This window comes from Chionomys nivalis, chromosome 1 (genome assembly GCF_950005125.1).
Source record: "Chionomys nivalis chromosome 1, mChiNiv1.1, whole genome shotgun sequence".
NCBI lineage: Eukaryota > Metazoa > Chordata > Mammalia > Rodentia > Cricetidae > Chionomys > Chionomys nivalis.
In genome coordinates, this window is record NC_080086.1 from 118,618,365 (window position 1) to 118,638,431 (window position 20,067).

Sequence of the window (20,067 nt, forward strand, 5' to 3'; positions counted from 1 at the left end):
CAGCATGGGTCCAGGACACACAGGCCGACATGTAAACACCACAGTGTCCAGGCCCTCTTTGAAGGTGAGGCCTCTACCTCTGGGCACAGGGACTGTTTGCTGGCTTCTGTCTGAGGACGGCCTGGGTGAAAGTCCAGGAGCCACCGGCTGCGATGGAATCCTCAGACTGCCCAGCAGCCCCAGAGGAGCTCCAATTGGCAGGCAAACAAATGTGGTGGTCTCATTTTGGTTTCCATCCATTTCTCTAAGTTCCTGCATCTCCCACCCCATGGGGGGGGGCTTTCATTTTCTCAGGGTGGGAGGTGTGGGGAGCCAGGGAGGAAACTTTGCTCAGAAAGGTAGCGGCTGTTGCATTCTTGGTCAGCCCCTACCCACGGCCAAGGAAGCCAATGGCACTTGGCATGGGTTGAGGAAACTTCAGGAAAGCCACTACAGCAAAGGTTCCAGAAGGTGTCTTCCCGTTGGAGGTACACTAAGGTGCTGGCTCCAAAGACGATGGTGCCACAGTTCAGGGGATCTTTGTTGTCCTAACTCGGGTTCACACTGGTCCTGACAAGGTTTGTAGATGCTCAGTCATCTTAAATAGGCTCGGGGGAAACCATCTCTCCAAACATAGCAGATCAGAGATGGTTCCTTTCCTTTGCCACTGTGGTGGTTTGAATAAGAATGGCTCCCATAGGCTCTTTTATTTGAATGCTAGTCGCCAGGGAGGGGCATTATTTGCAAGAATTAGGATTAGGAGGTGTGGCCTTCTTGGAGGAAGTGTGTCACTGAGGGAGGGCTCTGAGGTTTCAAGCCCAGTAAGTCAGTCAGTCCGTCTCCTGCAAGCACTAGCTAGTTCTCTCTCTCTCTCTCTCCTTGAAGGCCAAGATGCAGCTCTCTGCTACTGCTCCTGGACCATGCCTGCTTGCCTGCCTGCCAGTATGCCTCCTGCTCTAATGAAAATGGACAAAGCTCCTGAAACTGTAAATCAGTCCCAATTAATGGTTTCTTTTTAAAAGTTGCCTTGGGTATGTCCCTTCACAGCAACAGAACAGTGACCAAGACTTTCTTTTCCAAATTCTGGAAGCACCTGAGTGGGGAGATCAATGAGCCAGGGACGTGAGACCAAAATGATATCCTGCTCCTCCTCGCCTGACTTTTCTCATGGTCCTTTTCTTCTGTAATGAGTAGGATGTGTGGCTCACAAGCTAAGAACGGACACCTGGACAGGAGCCTAGTTTAGAGCTCAATTCCAGAAGTGCCCATCGTACTTCTTCTCTTCTCTCATGAGCGATCCTCTCCTAAGGCATCAAAACATTGCGTTTTGGGGCACAGTTTAAGGCTAACATGGCGCATGTTACTTGAAGTACCCTGTACCAGATAGGGAGATGCACCAAGCTAAGCAAGTCATCAAGACTATTACAGTAGGGCTGAGCGGCTGCTGAGTATCAGTAGCTTCATGAAGGAGGGACTGGGGGTGATTAGAACATCGGACAAGCAGCACGGTGTGTGCAGAACATAGGGGTGTTGGGTTGGAGTGGTATAGGCTGGCAAGGTCCATGGTGTGTAGATCAGACCCTTGCACTGTGCATTTTGGTCTTGGTTTATGATTGCCCAAAATTAGATTTTCCAAGCACTGGCTTCTGGTTTATGGCTCTAGGTATCATAGAAACCCTCCTCCCTGTCTCCTGGGGCAGCCAGGAGGGACTGGATCCAGATTTGGGTCCTGCTATATGTTGGGATGAGAGTCGTGGCAGCTTCCTGAGGAGGTGCTCTGCACTGTGAGCTCCACCAGCCTCCCAGGACAGAATGGAGTATGTGCCCCTATGAGAACACCTGGCAGCTGCACTGCTTTCTGAGTCAAAGCTACCAGTCTGTGGGTCCTTGTCTAGACTGGCCACTTGGATGTGCAGCATACCCGCCAGCCAGATAAGGAGCAGCCAGCTCCAGGGCAACTCCTCTGCGAACTGAGTCAGGCTTTGCTCTTCCAGCAAAGGCATTTGAATGCAAATCCACCTATATCAGAGAATGGTGCATTGGCCCATCGCCAGGGAGGATTTCTACTCCTTCACCCACAGCTCTCTGGAAGTCTCTACCCATTTGTTCTGCCCTGCTCTGGAATCTCCCAGGCCTGGGAGCTTGCAAAGGTAGGGCTGTCTGAGGTTTTTAACTCCATGCTATTTCCCTGGTCCTCCTCTGACTTCACGAGAATGGAGGACTTCTAGATCCCAGAGTCCTGTGCACATGCTCCAGGGTCTGGGACTCAGGGTTTGCCTCCCAGTACTGTCATCTGACAGGTAAGTGGCAAATTAGACAAAGGCTCTGAATCTCAGTCTCTGACCACACAGAAGACATAAGTGGTTGATATGCCACATAAAGTAAGAAGCCAGCACCTGACTCAGGGGCTCAATGACAGCTTTTCTACTTCCTCACCACCCTGAGCTCTATCTTCTAACCAGGGCTTTGTGTGTGGTACAGAGGATTGTCAAGGGATTAAAACTGAGCCACGAATATAAAAATCCCTGAACACTGAGTTTGACATCTCCACCCAAACCAACAACCATGTTTTGTAGTTACCGTGGCCTTTCAGACAACTGTTAGCCTGGCAGCTGCCACCTGCCAACCCTGCCCTCTAACCTGGAGCAACCCAAGGGGCAATGACAGCCACTTACCCCAGCTGAGAGAAGTTGTAGAGGGTCTGCCACAGCCTTAGCATTTGCCTGCAGGTCACGAGGGCTTCCTCTGGCCCTTTCAGAACCTGCTCCAGCTTCACCTTGGTGAACATCAGGCTACGGGGAAGGAGAGGCACAGTCAGCAGGCCCTGGTGAGGCTTGCCTCCAACGATGGGGCTGACGGAGGGGGTGGTGGCCCCAATTGCTCACTTCCCTAGCCCACAGCAGGCACAACCTTTGTCCCACCCATCAAACATTTTCTCCATGCCTCCGTTTCTTCCCATCTTTACAGCGTTTGCCGGTGCCCACCCTGGTCACCCTAGTACCTGCCCTTGATCAGACATTATCATCTGTCAAATCCATGACTCCCAGCCCCGGCCTTTACAAGCTGAGCTAGGCAACACCTTGAGTCCTACCAACGCATGGCCAGGATTTCTACTTCTGTGCCCAAACAGGATGGATCCTCAGTAAGAGCCACACTTAGAAAGCAGGCTTTTAGCTTGGGTGTATGGGTGTTTTGCCTTGCATGTGTGTGTCTGGGTCACACTCCGGCAGTCAGAAAGCAATTTTGCATCACTACCCCGAGCACATCAGAGATCGATCCAGATCATTAGCACACCTGTTCACTAAGGACAAGGAAGGGCCGAAGCTCTGCTGTGTCAAGTGCTAGCCCTTCCTTGTTAGGGAGGGCCACTTGCGCTGGAAGCATGGCCAGGCAGCATGGAAGTATCGCAGTGTGTTGGTATTCTGAGATCAGTACACTGGCAATACTATTATACAGCAGCTATCAGGGCAGCCTTTGCAGAATGGCTGAGTCGCTGAGACCAGTACAAAACTGCAGCCTAGTTCCCAGAGTGGTCAGCAAGCAGTGAGGCCACCTCTGCTGAGAGAATCACATGACCATAGACTTGGTCACTATCTGTGATGAAGTATGGCCCATGTGGCTACACCTGCCTGCTCCAGGAAAGATGAGCTGTGTTGGGAACCCCACTTGAGGTGCCTGAGCCGCGACCTGATCCAAGGATGGCCAGCCTTACTCTTCTCTGCACAGAGACCTAGGTCTCCACATCTTCTCCCCCCTCCCCCTGGCTTTTCACCTCTTTTTAGACTGTGACTGGAGATGGTGGAATTTACCCTCATGTGCATTTCAGAAGAGGGCTCTGGGCACACATTTGTTCCCACTTTCCCTCAAAAATGCATTTTGTGCTGCTGCATAGAGCAGCTGCCCTCTCCCTACCCGTGTTCACTCTCCAGTTTCTTTCTTTTCCTTTCTTTTCTTCTTTCTTTCTTTTCTCCTTCCTTCCTTCCTTCCTTCCTTCCTTCCTTCCTTCCTTCCTTCCTTCCTTCCTTCCTTCCTTCCTTCCTTCCTTCCTTTTGAGACAGGGTTTCTCTGTGTATCTCTGGCTGTGTCCTGGAACTCACTCTGTAGCCCAGGCTGCCCTCAAACTCAGAGAGATCCACCTGCCTCGCCTCCCTGAGTGCTGGGGTTAAAGGCATGCGCCACCACCACCCGGCTCCTCTCCGTTCTCATATCAACCTGGACTTAGCTTGTTTTTGATAGGCTCTCATGTAGCTTAGGATTGCCTAGAACTCACTGCACAGCTGAGCATGACCCTGAACTTCAGATCCTCCCACCTCTACCTACCAAATGCTGTGTCTTCCGATGTGTGCCATAATGCCCTTATGAACGAAAACTCCTGAAAGGAAGCTGCATCTGTCTACGAGCGGATAGCCCTGAGGGAATGTCTGCAAAGGCTGACTGGCTGATTAGAATGTCAGGGCTGTGAGACTGGAAGGTTGTGAGTTCAGAGAGCAAGTCCAGCCTGACCTGGTTCTGCTTCTCCAGAGCAGCCATTCTGTCATGCATGTTGGAACTAACATCTTGTGACAGTAGATAAAGAACTTTGTAGAATCTATGGACTTAGCGAGCAACTAGCTGCTACCAACCCCAAAGCCAAGATAACATCTTGGGCCTATAGAAAAGCTTCTTCCAGCTTGTCCCCGCCTCTCTGATATAACCACCAGTGCATTTTAAACTTGTTCTGATTCATGACTTTCTCTGCTCTCTAAAACTCTAAAACCTTTTAAAATGGCTTCCATGTTGGAACATGGAATTTGGGGTAACCTAGTAAGTTCCTGAAACCATGGTCACTCAGAATGGTTCCAGAATAAACTAGCTCTTGACTCCTTTAAGATGAGAACTATGGTTTTCATGTCAATACTGTTTTGTAAGGTGTTAGGGATTTACCCCGAGCCTCTTGCATGTTACAAAAATCCCCTACCAGTTTTTTGTTTGGTTTGGTTCTTGAGAGAGGGTCTTACTATGGAGTCCTGGCACACCCGGGATTCTCGATGTGGACTAGGTTGGTCTTGAAGTTGTGAGTGAACCACTTGCCTCTGGGATTACAGGCATGTACTACCATGTCCAGATCAACCTAGACTTTAAACCCCACTTTCCCCAAATCTTCTGCAACTTTTCTCTACCCATCCTCTGCTTATGAGGTCCCAAGGCCCCCAAACTAGGCAGAACAGGGCCCAGCTGGGTGGGGGAGGAGCTGCAGGGAGAATGGGTGCTGTCCCATCTGTCCTTCACAGATCCCCACAGAGCCCAGTATGCCAATATTTGGAGGTGCCTCTGCTTTCAGGAATATGAAACAGAAGAGACAATTGCTGCCTTAAGGTAACAATTACAGTGCTATAAATGTCAAATTGCCCAGAGAATCAAATGTTGTGTTTTTGGATCTGACTCCAATGCAAGGAAAGGAACGTGGAAGGCGGCTCTTGCTGGAAGTAGAAGTGTGGGAGAGTGACGGAAATTGTGCTGGGCCGGACAACAACAGCCCTTAGAGCAAGGGTGTTGTTGGGAAGGGGCGGGGGTTAGTCTAAGCCAATCTTCGCTTAGGGAGCCAGAGCAGCAGAGTTCTAGGGCTGGTCAGCCCCCAGCTTTCTGGGGCTCTCCACAGACAGCCCTCTAGCCCATTGCTGTCAAGGAGTCACACCAAAGCCCCGGTGTCAGAGCCAGGCCAGAGGTACCATGTGTCTGGGATAGCGAAAGCTGAGTTGGATGAACAGCTTCCATCAACACAGGCTGTGTTCTCCTGGTGGCTGACATTCCACTTGCCTGAGTAACCTGGAGTGGAATTTCTCAACCCAACCACATCCTCTCTGGGTTGGGCAAGAGCTCCAACGATCACCCTTGGGTGCGAGCCTCAGGCTGAGGGTCCCGAGGCTCCAGATCAGCTCCTGAGGAGACTTCCTGGGTGGGTAGTTGAACACTGCCGGAGGGAGGGATCTTACAACAGAACTTGTCCGGCCTGATGTCCACACCATCAGGACACACACCTCGGTTTGGCCTCCTGTGACCTTGGGCTGGTGACATTGGTGTCAGCAAATCCTTGACACTTTTTCCTGCTTTGTTCCACATTGTGGTCTCTGCTGGGGCTCACCCCTCCCCCTGTCACATCTGGCCAACTCCTACACAGATACCACCCTCCAACTTTTTCAGTATCTCATGGGGCTGTGTCTTAGTTAGGGTTTCTAATGCTGTGAACAGACACCATGACCACAGCAACTCTTATAAAGGAAAACATTGCAACGAGGTGGCGGCTAACACACAGTTCAGGGGTTCAGTCCACTATCATCATGGTGCAATATGGTGGCTGGGAGTACGGTGGCATGCAGGCAGACATGGTACTGGGGAACGCTACATCTTCATCCAAGGGCAACAGGAAATAAACTCAGACACTGGGTGGTATCTTGAGCATATATCAGATCTCAAAGTCTACTTCCACAGTGTGGCACTTCCTCCAACAAGACCACACCCACTCCAATAAGGCCACACCTCCTAATAGTGCCTCTCCCTTTGGTGGCCATTTTCTTTCAAACCAACTGTAAGGGGTGCTATATGCACCCCTTTCCAGTATAAAGTTTCACAATGTCTGTAAGTGCACACTGTTGGCCTGGTCTTGAACTCGGGGGTGTCTACAAATTCAGGTCTGTAAAAAACTTGGATCCAGTTCTCACTACGACATTTGTATCTAGCCCAGGAAATGCACTGATTCTTTCCCTACCCAGCTATTAAGACAGAGCCCTTGGCATGCCACTGTGACTGGCTGGAGTAATGGTCATGAATTCATCCTGTGCTCCCAGGGGAGCTTCTGGGGAAAGGTAAGGCAGACTGAGCAAGTCTGGCTCTCCCCACCTTCAGGCCCACCACATGTCATATAGATGAGTCTAAAATGTCTCTGAGTAAGTAACTATAAGATTTTAGGAAAGTTCCAAGGCCCAGGTCCTCCTCCAAGAAGTCCCTGTGTGACTGTGTGTCCAGCTGGCACCTAATATCATGTTGTGTCTCTGTTGTTTAAAAGTTTAATAATGAAGATAAGTTCGCGTGAAATATTTTTTACTGGCTATTCCAGGAACAAGTGTGCGGCCAGTTCTGGCGTAGGTGGGAAAGTCACCATTTATTTTTGTGTCCCCTCAGTTTGTGCCCACCTGCTCAAGAGGTTCCGTCAGTTCGCTCATGTCCCCAGTTCCCGGGTGGGTACTTAGCATGTAGTGTGTGCCTAGCACGGGAGTCTGGCCACTTGAGTCCTTATAGCTGCAGTGTGGGAGGGACATACGGCACTAGGCAGGCAACACACTGGTCAGTTCCATCCCAGCCTGCTCACAGAGTCTGACCTCACAGGACAGGCTCTGAGGAGGAGTCACATGTTCTAGGTGTGCTATGTGGGTTCTAGGTGTGGTGTGCGGGTGTCTGGCTCTTTCTGACTGGGGCTGGGGGTGGAGGGTCATCCTCTCTGGGGCCAAAGACAAAAATGTCTAACTGAAACATGTCTCTAAGACTGGAACACCAGAATCTACTGGGTACCCTGACCAAAGCTATTCCAGGGGAAGGATGGAATAACTTTGACCACATTATTGTCCTTAAACTGCAGCATGAATCCGGGCTTGGGAGACAGAAACTTGAACCAAAGTCTCGCCTCTGCTGAGCGGGTCACAAGTTCCATACCTGTAAACCAGGAGGGAAATCACCTCCTCACATACTCCCCGTGAGGCTGAGCCCTGATGAGCTTGGAGCAGCAGCTGAGAAACCCCAGGGAGGCACCCAGCTGACCGCAGCTCAGCTGGCCTGATGCTCAGGGCAGGTTCCTGCTTTGAGGCAGAAATCCTAGGTGGTTCAGAAGACATTTCTAGGCCAGCTGCCTCTGAAGGCTCTCCAAAGTGCCTGAGCTCCCTGGCATGTTCAGTAAGGTCTGTAGCGTCTGCGATAAACGGGAACAATCCATGGTTGCAATAACTCTCTTGCAATGTCTGCTCCCAGCAGAGAGCTGGGGTGCAGACAGAAGCCCACTGTCCAGCTCAGCTCTCATGAGCATGCCCCAGGCCCCCTCATGCACATCTTAACTCTTTACCTCATGGACTGCGATGAGTCACCCTGGCTGGCCCTGGCTCACTTCCTGCCAAATGGGACCCAGGGATACTTCATCCTTTCCAGCTCATTTTGTGTGCCCCAGCCTCTCCAAAACAGCCTATGTAGCCGCAAAGCAGAGATGGCACGACCGAGGCTGTCCAGTGCCTACACACGGTTCTCCTTGAGAACTATTAGCTGTCGTCCTCGGACCTGTCTTCCTGCCAGGCCTGGGTTTATCTAGGCTGGGGTCAAGCTCTTATCTTCCAGTGCTTTTCCTTTAAACCCAACATACAAACCTAGGTCAAAGCACAGAAGAATGTAGTCTGGAAGGATTCCTCAAGGCCTAGAAGACATGGACGTCCCCAGGGTCGGAGCAATTTGAAGGAAGCAAAGCTTCAAGGAAGCTTCCAGAACATTCTATTCTTACTGGTCCCACTGGTCCCCGCTATGCTCCTGAGGTCTTGGGAGGCTTTTCTTGCTCTCCCGGGCTCCTTGAAGGGTGGCAGCAGGTGTGGCAAGTGTAAGGAAGGGAACATTATCTCTTTAAAGGACAGTAATTAGTAATTCTAGCTGGGCCTGCTGCGCTGCTTTAATGAAGAGTTCTATTTTTACAGAAAACATATAATTGAGTGAAAAAGCAGGCTATTCTCTGAGTGAGGTGGCCCACACTCTGTAGAGTCTGACTCCTCAGGTCAGAGCCTGCACACAGCATGGAATCCACGTGAAGGGTTTTCCCTGGTTTCCCCAGCTCAGACACAGAACACCGAGCCGACTGATGGACGACTCAAGCATCTCTGCTTCTAGCCATGGAGCCTGAGGTAAGACACCAGGATTCAGAGCCTCATCCATGTCCCTCACAGCTATTTAATATTGATTGATGTATTATCTAACCTTTCCATTAACTTCTTCATATAAGAGTTATAAAGTCAAATCCTGGTGGGTGTGGTGGTGCACGCCTATAATCCAAGCACTTAGGAGGCAGAGGCAGGATGATCAGTAGACAAGGCTAGTCTAGGCTATGTGAGAGCTCATTTTACTGAAACACCACCAAACAGAAAGTCAAACCAAATAGTTAAGCAGGACCAGGGCTGTGAGATGCCTAAATCCTCCATATGTCCTCTCCTTCTCTCCCTTCTGCCCTATGAGTTCCTTGTCCTGCCAGTCTGAGGGTCTCTTGAGGTGTACGAATGCCTTGCACCCATTGTCCACCCTCCATTGGGGCAGCAGACAGAGGAGAGGCCACAGTCTCTGCCACAGAGAAGCTCTCAAACCCAAATAAAGCAAGGGGGAAAGTCAGCATCCAGTCTTCAGTGGGGTAGTTCTGCTCCAAGAACAGGGAGTCTCTGGGGACCAGCGAACTTGGATGCCCGAGAGGTCAGAAGGGTAACCAAGAGAGCCGAAAAGCAGGAATAAAGGTGCTGGAGTAGGCACAGAGGCCCCTGTCTCATGCAGGATGACAGGATGGGCACAAGGATGGAGGAGCTATACTCCCTACCCACAGCACCAGGCCATCCTCTTGGTCCTCAGTCAGCCTGCAATTACCTGGCTCATTCAGACCTGGTCTGGGATGCCAGGTCAGGCTAAGCGATGCAGGGCTCGCTGAATCCTCTGAACCCACTGCTCTGGGAAAGTCACGAGGGCAAAGACTGATCACACATGCACATGCTCTTGGAGGGTGTGATTTTTATAGGGACTGTAGCAGGAGTGGCCTCCCTGAAAGGAGGCAGGGCCATCCCTAGTCCTAGTTTTATTACTTTCCCGCCATATGAATCGTTAACACTCAAGGGATCCTTTCTAGTAATTCTTAACCCCAAAGCTAATGGTTTTTCCCCTGGTGTGGAGGATTATTGTGACCCCTGTTCCCTAACCCTTGAAGGCCCACAGTGATCCTCCACTTCTTAATGAATTTAATTCTGAAGCTTTAAAAAGAAGTGGCCCCAAAGTCCCAGCTTCCTGGAGTAGCTCCTGTCCTTCAAAGGCCCTGCTCCACCTGTGAGGAACCTCAGCCTGCAGATCTGGCACACTGTGCCCTGAACTGGCTATTCCCATCTGTGTGCAGTGCCAACTGCTGGCTGACCCTACCAGTCCAATGTCCCCATCTCGACTTCCTTCCGCCATAGGCCACCTCCAGACAAATTCCTAATAATCTTGCCAGACATGAACATAAAGCACACAACACAGGGCCTTGCCATTTCAGGTAGGCTGTCCGAGAAGCTCTTAGACAGAACAAGGGTAGGTTCCGGGCTGATAGAGCCTTAGTTCCTATCTATCTCCTTTGTCCAGTGAGTTAACCCTCAAAGACCTAATGACTTCCCATTAAAGAGACAGGCCAGCCCTGCTCTTGCGGGCAGGGTCCTCTCAAATCACATAGAGTAGGACCACAGAGGTGCTCACGGGATGGAGGAGGGGAAACACTGAGCCAAGGAGGGGCTGACCTTTGAGAAGGATCCTACAGTGCCAGTGATTATGCCTGGCTTAGCACTTCCTCGGCCACACGGCCAGCGAGTCCTGGCCGCTGTCCCCAAGCACCGTGGCAGCCAAGCATGTTTAATGAACCCAGCGAAGTGATAAACTATGTTTGTGTTAATACCTTTGATTCCACCCCCCCTCATGAGTGCTGGTATTTTAAGCATCCTTTTGATGTGCCACAAGCCCTTAACAAGAACAATCAAATAAACACACTGGGTTTAAGGCAGAAATGCTAACAGGAGTCCCAGGACTCTGGATCCCTTCTGCTTGGTGGACTGCACCTCCAGAAATATGTCACATGTAACTTGAAAAATAGGTGAAGGGGGCCAGGTAGCTCAGAGAAATGCCCTGGAGGGTCAACTTTAACCTCGACGGGATCTAGCCACAGTCTGGTTACAGCGGATACCTAGTTATTTCATCTCAAACATTTTCCAAAACAGCCCTGGTTTCCTGGGGCAGATGGCTGCTGTAGTGCATTTGTTTATCTGGGGCGAGAAGAAGCTTGTGGAGAGGGCTATGCTGTTCCTACCCTGGCAAGTGCCTTTGGGACGCCAGCACATGTTCCCTAGGGGCTGGGCCAGCAGGGGCTCTCAGGAATGCCCATTCTGAGATAAGGGTAGGTAGGCAGCCCTGCCCACTGTGGAGCAGGGAAGAGAACACATTTACTCCTGTCACCTTAGGTATGCCCAGGGCCCTCAAAGTCAGCCTGGCAGGCTGCCAGGGCTGGGCAGGGGAAATGACTGACAGCCGGTTATTGGAATGCTCCCATCATTAGCCTAGGAGCTTTGTTTGGTTTCTATGGTGACCTTTACTAAAAGAGCCTGACTAAAGCTGAAGGAATGTGTTACCTAAAACCATCGCCCCAAAGTGCTCATGGCTTCAAGGAAGTATACTCATCAGTGATCCATTCTCTCCACCCCATATTCCTGTCCCTCCTGGTCAGGCTTCCCAGCTGCCTCTTTCATGAGAGGGAAGGACCAGCAAAGACAACTCTAGGCCTGCTTCAAATTCTCACATTCCCCACAGGAAGCCTGTGGCCCGCCTGGCCGTGGGCCCCCTGGCCAGCTGGCACATGTGTTTCGGGCTTAGTCGGAAGCCCGTGGGATTTCAGGAAACTGCTGGGGGTATCTGGTTCCCACCATTCCAGGTTCACGCTGTCCCTGAAGAGGCATCGTGTCTGCCTCATCACGTTTCTGCCTTTTTGAACCCGAACTGCACTAACCAAAGGCCATTCTACAACACGAAACTCAAGGTCCTCTCCAGTCTGCTTCCTAATCTCTGAGTCAGAAGGGTTCTCAGAAGCTGGACTCCACGAGATTGGGTTCTGCTCTGCATACCTAGATGGTGCCTGGTGCCCGTGGGGAAATAGTAATCTCTCTACAATGAGATCCATAAAAGTTTGTTCTGCTTTGCATGCCTAGACGGTGCCTGGTGCCCGTGGAGGAGCGGTGGCCTCTCCATAAAGCTTTTGACCTGCTCCCCCGAGCTGTGCTACTACTTAACCCAGCCGCATCCCCTTCCTTCAGTCCCAGGTGTCAATGAGACTGTGGCATTCCCTCCACACTCTGACCTTAGACACAGCTGTCCATCAGCCCATGACCTTTAGCCTGTGTCTCACGGTACACCTCAAAAGCAGAAGAGGCGGGGCAGATGCTCCTTTTAAGGAGGCACAAGGTGATGTGGCTGGCATGGGTAAGAGTCAGAAGTTACTTACAAGGGCAGTGGCCTAACTGGCTCTCACACTAGGACAAAACTCATTAAGATGGGGGTTCACTCACTTGTCAGCTTCCTCCTTTGCTTAGGCTGCTCCCAGGCAGTGGCGAAGCAGGTACCCCTACACAGGACCTGCTGGCTTTCCTCCCTGGGGGACAGTTCTTGAATTCCCTGCACTGATAACTTTGCAGAGGGAAAAGCCTTTAGAAGGGGTGGCCACCAGGATAATGGCTGCACGGTGCTTGACGGGAGACAACCTATACCATGGTCCTCTAAGTATCCCCGGAGAATAGACTGCTAGGAACAATGAGGACATGCCAAGGGGGGTCGGTCTGGGTTGTTTTGCTGAGTGGTATTTACTGGACTGGTTGTTTAATTAACTGCTAGCAACAGCTGGAACCACACATGGCTTGTTCCCAGCTCAGGGAGCAGCTGGAGAAGCAGGGGCACACAGTCAATCGATGAGCAATGGACTCAGTGACATTTCCTGCTAATCCATGGGTTTTTGTACTCCAAGGTCTCATCTGTGGAGAATAGTATTGACTTATTTGCAAAGGGATATGGTCACTCAATAAAGCCAGGAAGGTATATGTATAATTTCTTTTCCTTTAAGATTTATTTTCTCACACTCTGATGGCCTGAATCCCATGAATTCCTGTTCTGGTTAGTTTTGTAGCCTTCTAGGGCCAGATCAGATCACAGCAGAGCTCCTAAGTCTGAGGACTGATGGACTCATGATAAAGAATGACTTCACCTCATCTGACCCTCCCCCTGCAACAGAGCAGGCTGAGTGGGGGAAGTCTCTTTGGGGTAGAATACACTTATTTCCTGCTACTCTGCAGAACACTCTGTAGCGACAAGGACCAAGAATGTGCAGGATCTCACACCCTAGAGCTCCTGCAATCCCTCAGTGCAGTATGATGTCTCTGGAGATGAGCAGATCCCATGGCATAGGCTGCCCCCTGAAGGCTCTGCCTGCAGAAGCAGAGACACTATTTTCTAGGCAGCTCCACACAAACATGAGGGAGGGAGTAGAAGGAAACACCAGGGAGCAGGCACAGTTAGGCTGCACAGCGGCAAACGGCACAGTCTATATCCCATCCCCACCACCTCTGCGGCCCATCTAAGAACCTGCTGAAAACTATCTCCTTATCTGCAAGTAGAGAAAGTTCTCATTCATGTGTACCCATGGGGCTCCTCTTGAAGGGGTGGGGTAGATGTGGTGTGAGCTTGAATTGGCACCAAGCTCAAAGCCAAAACCTCTCTATCCTATTGTAAGAACTCTCAGGGGAATAGGGCACACCTAGGTGAGGTGAAAGGAAGGTAGAGAGGGCACAGCTGGGCAGAGCAGTGGGGCTCACTCACACCACAAGGGAGCCAGGGGGCTGCCCAAGCAGCCCCAGAGTAGGAAGATGGGAAGGAAACCACTGGGAGGAAGCATCTTACTGGAGTGGCTCAGGGAACCAAAGGAGTGGATCCCATTATACCCTAGTACACTTCCCACTGCTTGGGGCTCAGTCAGACTTTCAGCCAAGCGCTAGCCTTCCACAGCACACAGGGAGAGTGCACAGGGCTGGAAGGACATGTGAGGCCATGAAGAGATGCTGAGGAGCAAAATGGGAGACCCAGGAGCGGAAGGGCATTGCCCTGCCCCTCTCTGCTTCACATTACGGTTTCCAAGGAAGATCTCATGGACTTGGGGCTAAAACATTCAGCACTGTGGCCCTCCTGGCACCTTGTCTCTTCAATGCTCAGCCCTGGCAATGGGCAGGAAGTTCCTTCTCTCCTTACCCAAGGGTTCTAAGCTTTTCTCTTTGAGAATTTCTTTTTCCACTTAGAGTAAATACACATGGGTGCACAGGCACATACAGATACATGTGCAGACATGCAGAGAACACACATGCTGGCACGCATGCCAGCAGCAGAGAGTCAGGACCTGCTGGGCAGGTAAGGATGGAGCTTGGAAAAAGCAAGATACCACTGCAAAAAGTAGAGGCCTCTTCTTTTCTGGACTTTTACTATATATAAAAATCATAAGACTGGGAAGCTGACTGAGTGGGTGAAGGCACTTGCTGCCAAGCCTAAAGATCTGACCGAGTTCTGTCCCCAGGACTCAAAAGATAGGAGAGAACTGACTACCTCAAGTTATCCTCTGACTTCCACACATGCACCCTTGCATGTGTGTACCATCCCATATAAACGTAATTTTTTAAATCTAAAAATAAATAAAATAAAACATTACCACTGGTGCTGCTGCATTACACTTGGGATTCCTGTTGTCCACACCTGATTAATTTGTGTTTTATAAATTACTGAATAGTGCATCTTATAGAATGAATAATCATTTCTCCAAGGCTGGAGCAAGGTTCAAAACTGTATTATTCAATACAAGTATGGACTTGTCCAAGTGGACACACACTTTAGTTATACCTGGCTATGAACAGCTGGGACCCACTGGGGCAGGATAATGGGGTATGCATGAGGAGGACCAGATAGGATCAGGAATTGGGCTGGGATAGTTTAGACTGCAGAGAGCAGACAGTCTTGGCAAGGAGAAACAGGAAGAGGCTCAGAGGTCATCAAAACATGACCTCCCCCTAGATCCCGTCACAGCCACAATGGCATTTGCCTTGATTAGCCCTGATGTGCTGGGTTGATGGCAGTAGATCCTTTGTGATCCAAGGGGAAGGAGATCTAATCCTGCTCCCCTTGCTGCTGCCCTCCCACTGCAGTGTGAGCCCTGCTCTAAGATGCACGGCAAGTGATTGGTGTGATAAATATGAAGGGTCAGGACCACCTTGGAGGAAGATCACTGTTTCCCCAGCTTCCAGGGACGGATGCAGTTGGGCAGGTTCCTCTGTTCTTTAGCTAGTTTTAGAATTTCATCCTCGGCTGGCTGTGTCAGGATCAGGATTACGTCACACGCCTTACCACGTGGTCCCCTCAGGGCTATGGGCTCCCTGGTCCCCACCAAGCCCCCTCTATGCACACTGCCACAGCCCCTTGCCATTTCTACACCACCTTGTCCCTCTACCCGGGAAGTGTCTAAGCAACAGACACTTATTCCCTGTGTACTGACTGCAATGTGACAAGCTGAGGTGTGCACAGGTGACTATGCACAGCCCTTCACCCAGCAGTGAACCCAGGAGACTCACTTGAAGTTCTCGGGGTACTCGGTGATGGCCATATTGATGACATCCAGGGCGTGCTGGTAGTGCTTCTGGGCAGAGAAGAGCAGTGCTAGCAAGTGGAGGGCATTGGCGCCATCCCTGCTCACCGTCAGGGCCTCCTGGAGATGCTCCATGGCGCTGGGGATCTGCCAGGAGAGAACGCCAGTTTAGGGACCTTACCCCGGACTCAGATTCCAGCCACGGCTCAGCTCAGCCCAAGTGTGCCTGGAGCAGCGGAAGCAAGGGCATTAATAAAAACATTTCCTGTCAGACAGCCTGGCAAGGGATTTGGGGAGACAAAGGTAAGCATTTTGAATGGGAGGAGTTGGAAGCCTCAGGCACAGGCTGCCTGTCACATGTGGAAGCCCCTTCTCAAGAGTTCTGCTGACAGGGGTCAGAGTCCCACTCAGGAAAGGTAAGGGAAAGGGAGTGCTCTAGGAAGGTGGGGACCGAAGGAGGGGAGGCAGCAGAGATGAATGGCAGAAAGGAAGGAGTGTCCTCCGATAGAGCAGTGTGGGGCTTAGCTAGAACGGAGGCTTGGTTTTGGTATTGGGTGTTTTTCAACTCAATAATTATTGAGAGTGGTTCTATAGGAAGATTAGACAGGAAGATGAGGCCAGTTCACACAGGGCCAAGAAAGCCACTGAGAAGCCACAGGTGGTTCTAGAGTGAAGCAAAGCCTTCCCTTCAGGTGCAGCAGCCCGCTGCCACATAGAGCCCCAGAGTTTACAGCTCGGGTTTGCTTCCCTTCCTGGTGCTGAGTGGAGGAGGGCAGGTCCCCACTGCTCTGGGAGTCCTGCAGACGGGCAAGGAAGATGACACACACCTGGCCCTGCTAGCTTGCCAAACCCTTGCTCCTAGCAGGACCTGGGAAAACTCTGATGGTCTCTTCTGTTGAAGAAGGTGGGTGGGGGAAAGCACGGCTCAGGGAAGAACAAGAGATCACTCTGGATGCGGCTCTCCGTCCTGTTCTCCTCCAGTGCCTCCAAATGCCCTTGGCTTGGCCACACAGGCCAGTAAGCACAACGGACTCTCCTCACATGGCCTGGCCTAGGGACGCTTGGCAGCGTCTGGGAAGTTTCCACAAGTGTTTAAGAGTGAAAGAAACTCTGGTTGTCACCATTGGGAACACACTCCTTCAAAGGAGGTTGGGCTGTGCTAGTATGCGCAGCAACTCCTTAGCTGTCCAGCGTGACCTGCTAGGTGGCCCTGCATCCCCTCCACTACCTCCTCCTTCTCCAGCAAAGGCATGCAAGATGGTCTCTTGTTCTCAGCCCACCTGCCACCTGCTATCTGAATCTAAAGAGCATGCTCTTTGGAGGACTATTTGGGTGTTAGAAAAAGCAATACCTTATTTGTGAATTTGAAAGACCCGGGTCTCTTATCCCTGGGAGCTTTTGCCTCTCGGAATTCTATGTTCTACACGTTAGGCATATGGCTTACCTGAGATGGATTAAACTGGTAGGGTATGTACAACTGGACATGCTCGGACACCTTCTAATCCTTTGTCTGCTCAAGCATCTCCAGCCTGAGAGACTGGCATTCCAGCACTGTTTAGCACAGGCTAAGCCCACACAGCCTGGTAATGCTACACTAGGCGAGTGAGGGACTCAGTATAGGCTGGTGGTTCTCAACCTTCCTAATGCTGTGACCCTTTAATACAGTTCCTCACGTTGTGGTGATACTCCCCCCCAACCATAAAATTATTTTTGTTGCTACTTCATAACTGTAAGTTTGATACTATTATGAATCATAACATAAAATATCTGATATGCAGGATAGCTATGTGACCCACAGGTTGAGAACTACTGATATAGGCCAATTCTTCTTAAGCTGCAGGTTCAGAGTGCAATACGGTAATGTCCAGCCCATAATCTCCATCCTCAGACTTCTGGCATTCATTCCAACTTGGCTCAGTTGCCCAGAATGCATGAGGCTTCTTCTCCCTGCTGCCTCAGTAAATGGCATTGCCATCGCAAGGCCCTGCTTCTGTCGAAATGCCCACCCATTCCCCTGCCTTCCCCTTAGCTACCTACCCATTGTGTGTGTGTAGGCTGTGACCAGAGGAAGGACTGGGAAAGACACAGCACCAGGCAGGAGGGAGGAGGGTTAGGATGGTCTGTTTGGACAACACACTAGCTATGAGGCCAGCATGGCCGGGCTCTACATTACTCTTGTCATGCATGCGGCAGTGTGGTAAACACCTTCCAGAACACTGATGGAGAAACACCCCCTCCTACCCATATCCTCACAGAGTCAAAAGCTTTGACTCCAGAGAAGAATGGAATGTATGTACCTCAGCTCCTCCACTGCTCTGCTGGTACCCAGGGCAAGGTAGCAACACCTCTCTGGCCTGCTTTTCCTTTGTAATAGGATGCGGCCAGGCTCCTGTGGCAACTCCAAGGCTTAGGTATGAGAGACATCCTGCAGAGCCCTGCGGGGCTCGGTGCGTTTCCCAAAACCTGTGTTTCCAGTTAGTCTTCCTGAGACCCCACAATGACAGAACTGTAGAATTCCTCCCCCTAGTCCTAGGGCATGTGCTTGAGGCGGCTGTATCCATTCTGGCCACTCTGGCCACACCAGGGTCCTCTGGTCTGTCCAGAGACTAACCCAGGGTGTCTCGTTTGCCAGTCTGCGCTCTGTCACTGACCTGTGCAGGCCTTTGTCTTTCTCCTTAGCAGACCTAAGACCCCAGCCTCTCATGTTCCCTTTGGGGCTTTGCACTCCCAGTGTGCCAGGCCTGTCACAGTGTCTCCTTCCGGCCACTAAGTCATGCGCAGGTCAAGGAGAGCATGAAGCAGCAGCTAAGATGGGTGGGGCTACCACTGAGTGGATGTGACTCTCCGAGGCTGGCCCTGCCCAGTGACTCACCAGAACAGTCCCCATTACCCTGGGAGGGGTGTCCAAACACCCCAATATCATAGCTCAGAGCAGCCAGCCATGCTCTAGGCAGAAAGACCCAGAAGGAAAGTCACAGAGACCCAAACAGGTGAGGGTCTAGCTTAAGAGTCTACTCAAGGTCCTCAGCCCTCTGGAACTTTCTAGACATCATGTCCCCAAGGAAACTGAGTGCCAGACTCCATTGATCTCACAAGCATTGTTTTCAGAAGATGGGTGCTATTTATCAAAGAGGAATGAATAACTGAAGAGATTAAAAAATGCATCACCGAAGGCTTATCATCAACGTGACTGGCAAGGGAAGCACCAGGTTCCTTTACAGAGAGCTAAAAATAGAGTGGTCTCAGGTAACTTTCCGTCTGTTCCTAGAGGCTGAGTGATTTTCCAAGAGGAGCGGCACACAGAGAGCAGGCCTATCGCTAGGATAGCAGCCCCGGGCCAGGGCCTAGAGGTCAGGATCGCAGTTGTATGGCCGAGGTGGCAGAGTGATGAATGAGTCACGGGGAGGAGGTGGTGTGAGGGAAATGGACAGAGATGCAGGAAGCAGGAGGTAAGACAGCAGGACCACTGGGTAGAAAACAGCTAAGACAGAGGTGGTGGAGACGGAGGACCTGGACTGGCAAGTCAGGCTGCACAGGCACCGCTAAGAATCCCGGCATGAGGCAAGAAGGAGCTTCCAGTAGTGGGGCTACCACTCAGTGAGAAGTCAAGAGGCCAGAGTCCCACTACTCCCGGGTCAGAGGAAAGAGCTAGCGTGGCTGCTCGAAGGTCAGGTGTGATAATGAGACCAGCCTCCTGGCAGGGGTCCAGGTACCCAAGGCCCTATCTCCAAATGGGCCAGAGCCTCTCTGCTGGGGCAGAGTGAACTTCTGGTCACAGTGTAAAATGAGGTCATGTTGACCCTGCAAGGGAAATGAACAGCACTGCCTCACTTGTCCACGTACGAATGTGGACTTCCTTTTTCTCTGTTGCTTAGTTTCTTGAGACAGTGTCCTGTAGTGTATCCCAAACTGACTCACTCTGTAGCCTAGGCCGACCTCAAACTCAAGAATTCTGCCTCAGCCTCATATGTGTCAGGACCGCAGGAGAGCGCCACCACGTTTGGCTGCACACAGCACCTACAAGGCTTCTCCCAGCCGGTGGTTTTGAGCTTAACACGTTTCCCAGTGGCAGGAGAGGGAAGCTGTCCTGGGGCCTCAGGCCACCTACAGTTCCCCAGCATCAGCATGTGCTGGATCAAGGCCACCAGAGATGCCCAGGGTGCTAGCCTGAGGAATGCAGGGTACATGGGGTCAAAGGAGATTCTGAAAGGCATGATTTAGGGCAGTTATAATAGCTGGGATCCCCTGTCCCTGCCTCATGGGTCACTATCAGGAAAAGGTGGTTCTACCTGGAGAGATATAAGTGGTCATGGTGGTGATGGTCTTGGTAGGGCAAAGATGGCTACCCTACTGAACCCCTCAAGATCAGGAGCCAGCAGTGGTGTCTTTGGGGTCACACAGAAACCCATCCAGAAATAGCTCCCCATGCCAATCATACTTTCCCCAAGTTGAGGGTAGGAGGCAGGACACGAGCAAATGATGCTGTGGTCACTTACCCATGTCTCAGGAAACTGCAATATTCTAAGGAAAGTCAGGGCATTGAATAGTTCTTCCTGTGTGCCCATCACAAGTGGGTTGGGGTAACCACATTGACCGAATCCTCACTAGACCCCTCCACACAGAGATGCTCACATGAAAGACAAGGGCAC

General features: G+C 51.2%; 1 protein-coding gene across 3 annotated transcripts in view; it reads right to left on the minus strand.

The window, feature by feature from the left end:
* Ttc7a (tetratricopeptide repeat domain 7A) overlaps positions 1-20,067 on the minus strand; it is a 103,238-nt gene that overhangs the window by 19,334 nt on the left and 63,837 nt on the right. For all 3 annotated transcript variants that reach the window (XM_057764572.1, XM_057764589.1, XM_057764580.1), the window contains 2 exons: positions 15,405-15,565; positions 2,655-2,771 (listed from right to left, as the gene is read on the minus strand). In XM_057764572.1, the coding sequence (XP_057620555.1) occupies positions 2,655-2,771; positions 15,405-15,565 (278 nt within the window). The remainder of the gene's footprint in view (positions 1-2,654; positions 2,772-15,404; positions 15,566-20,067) is intronic.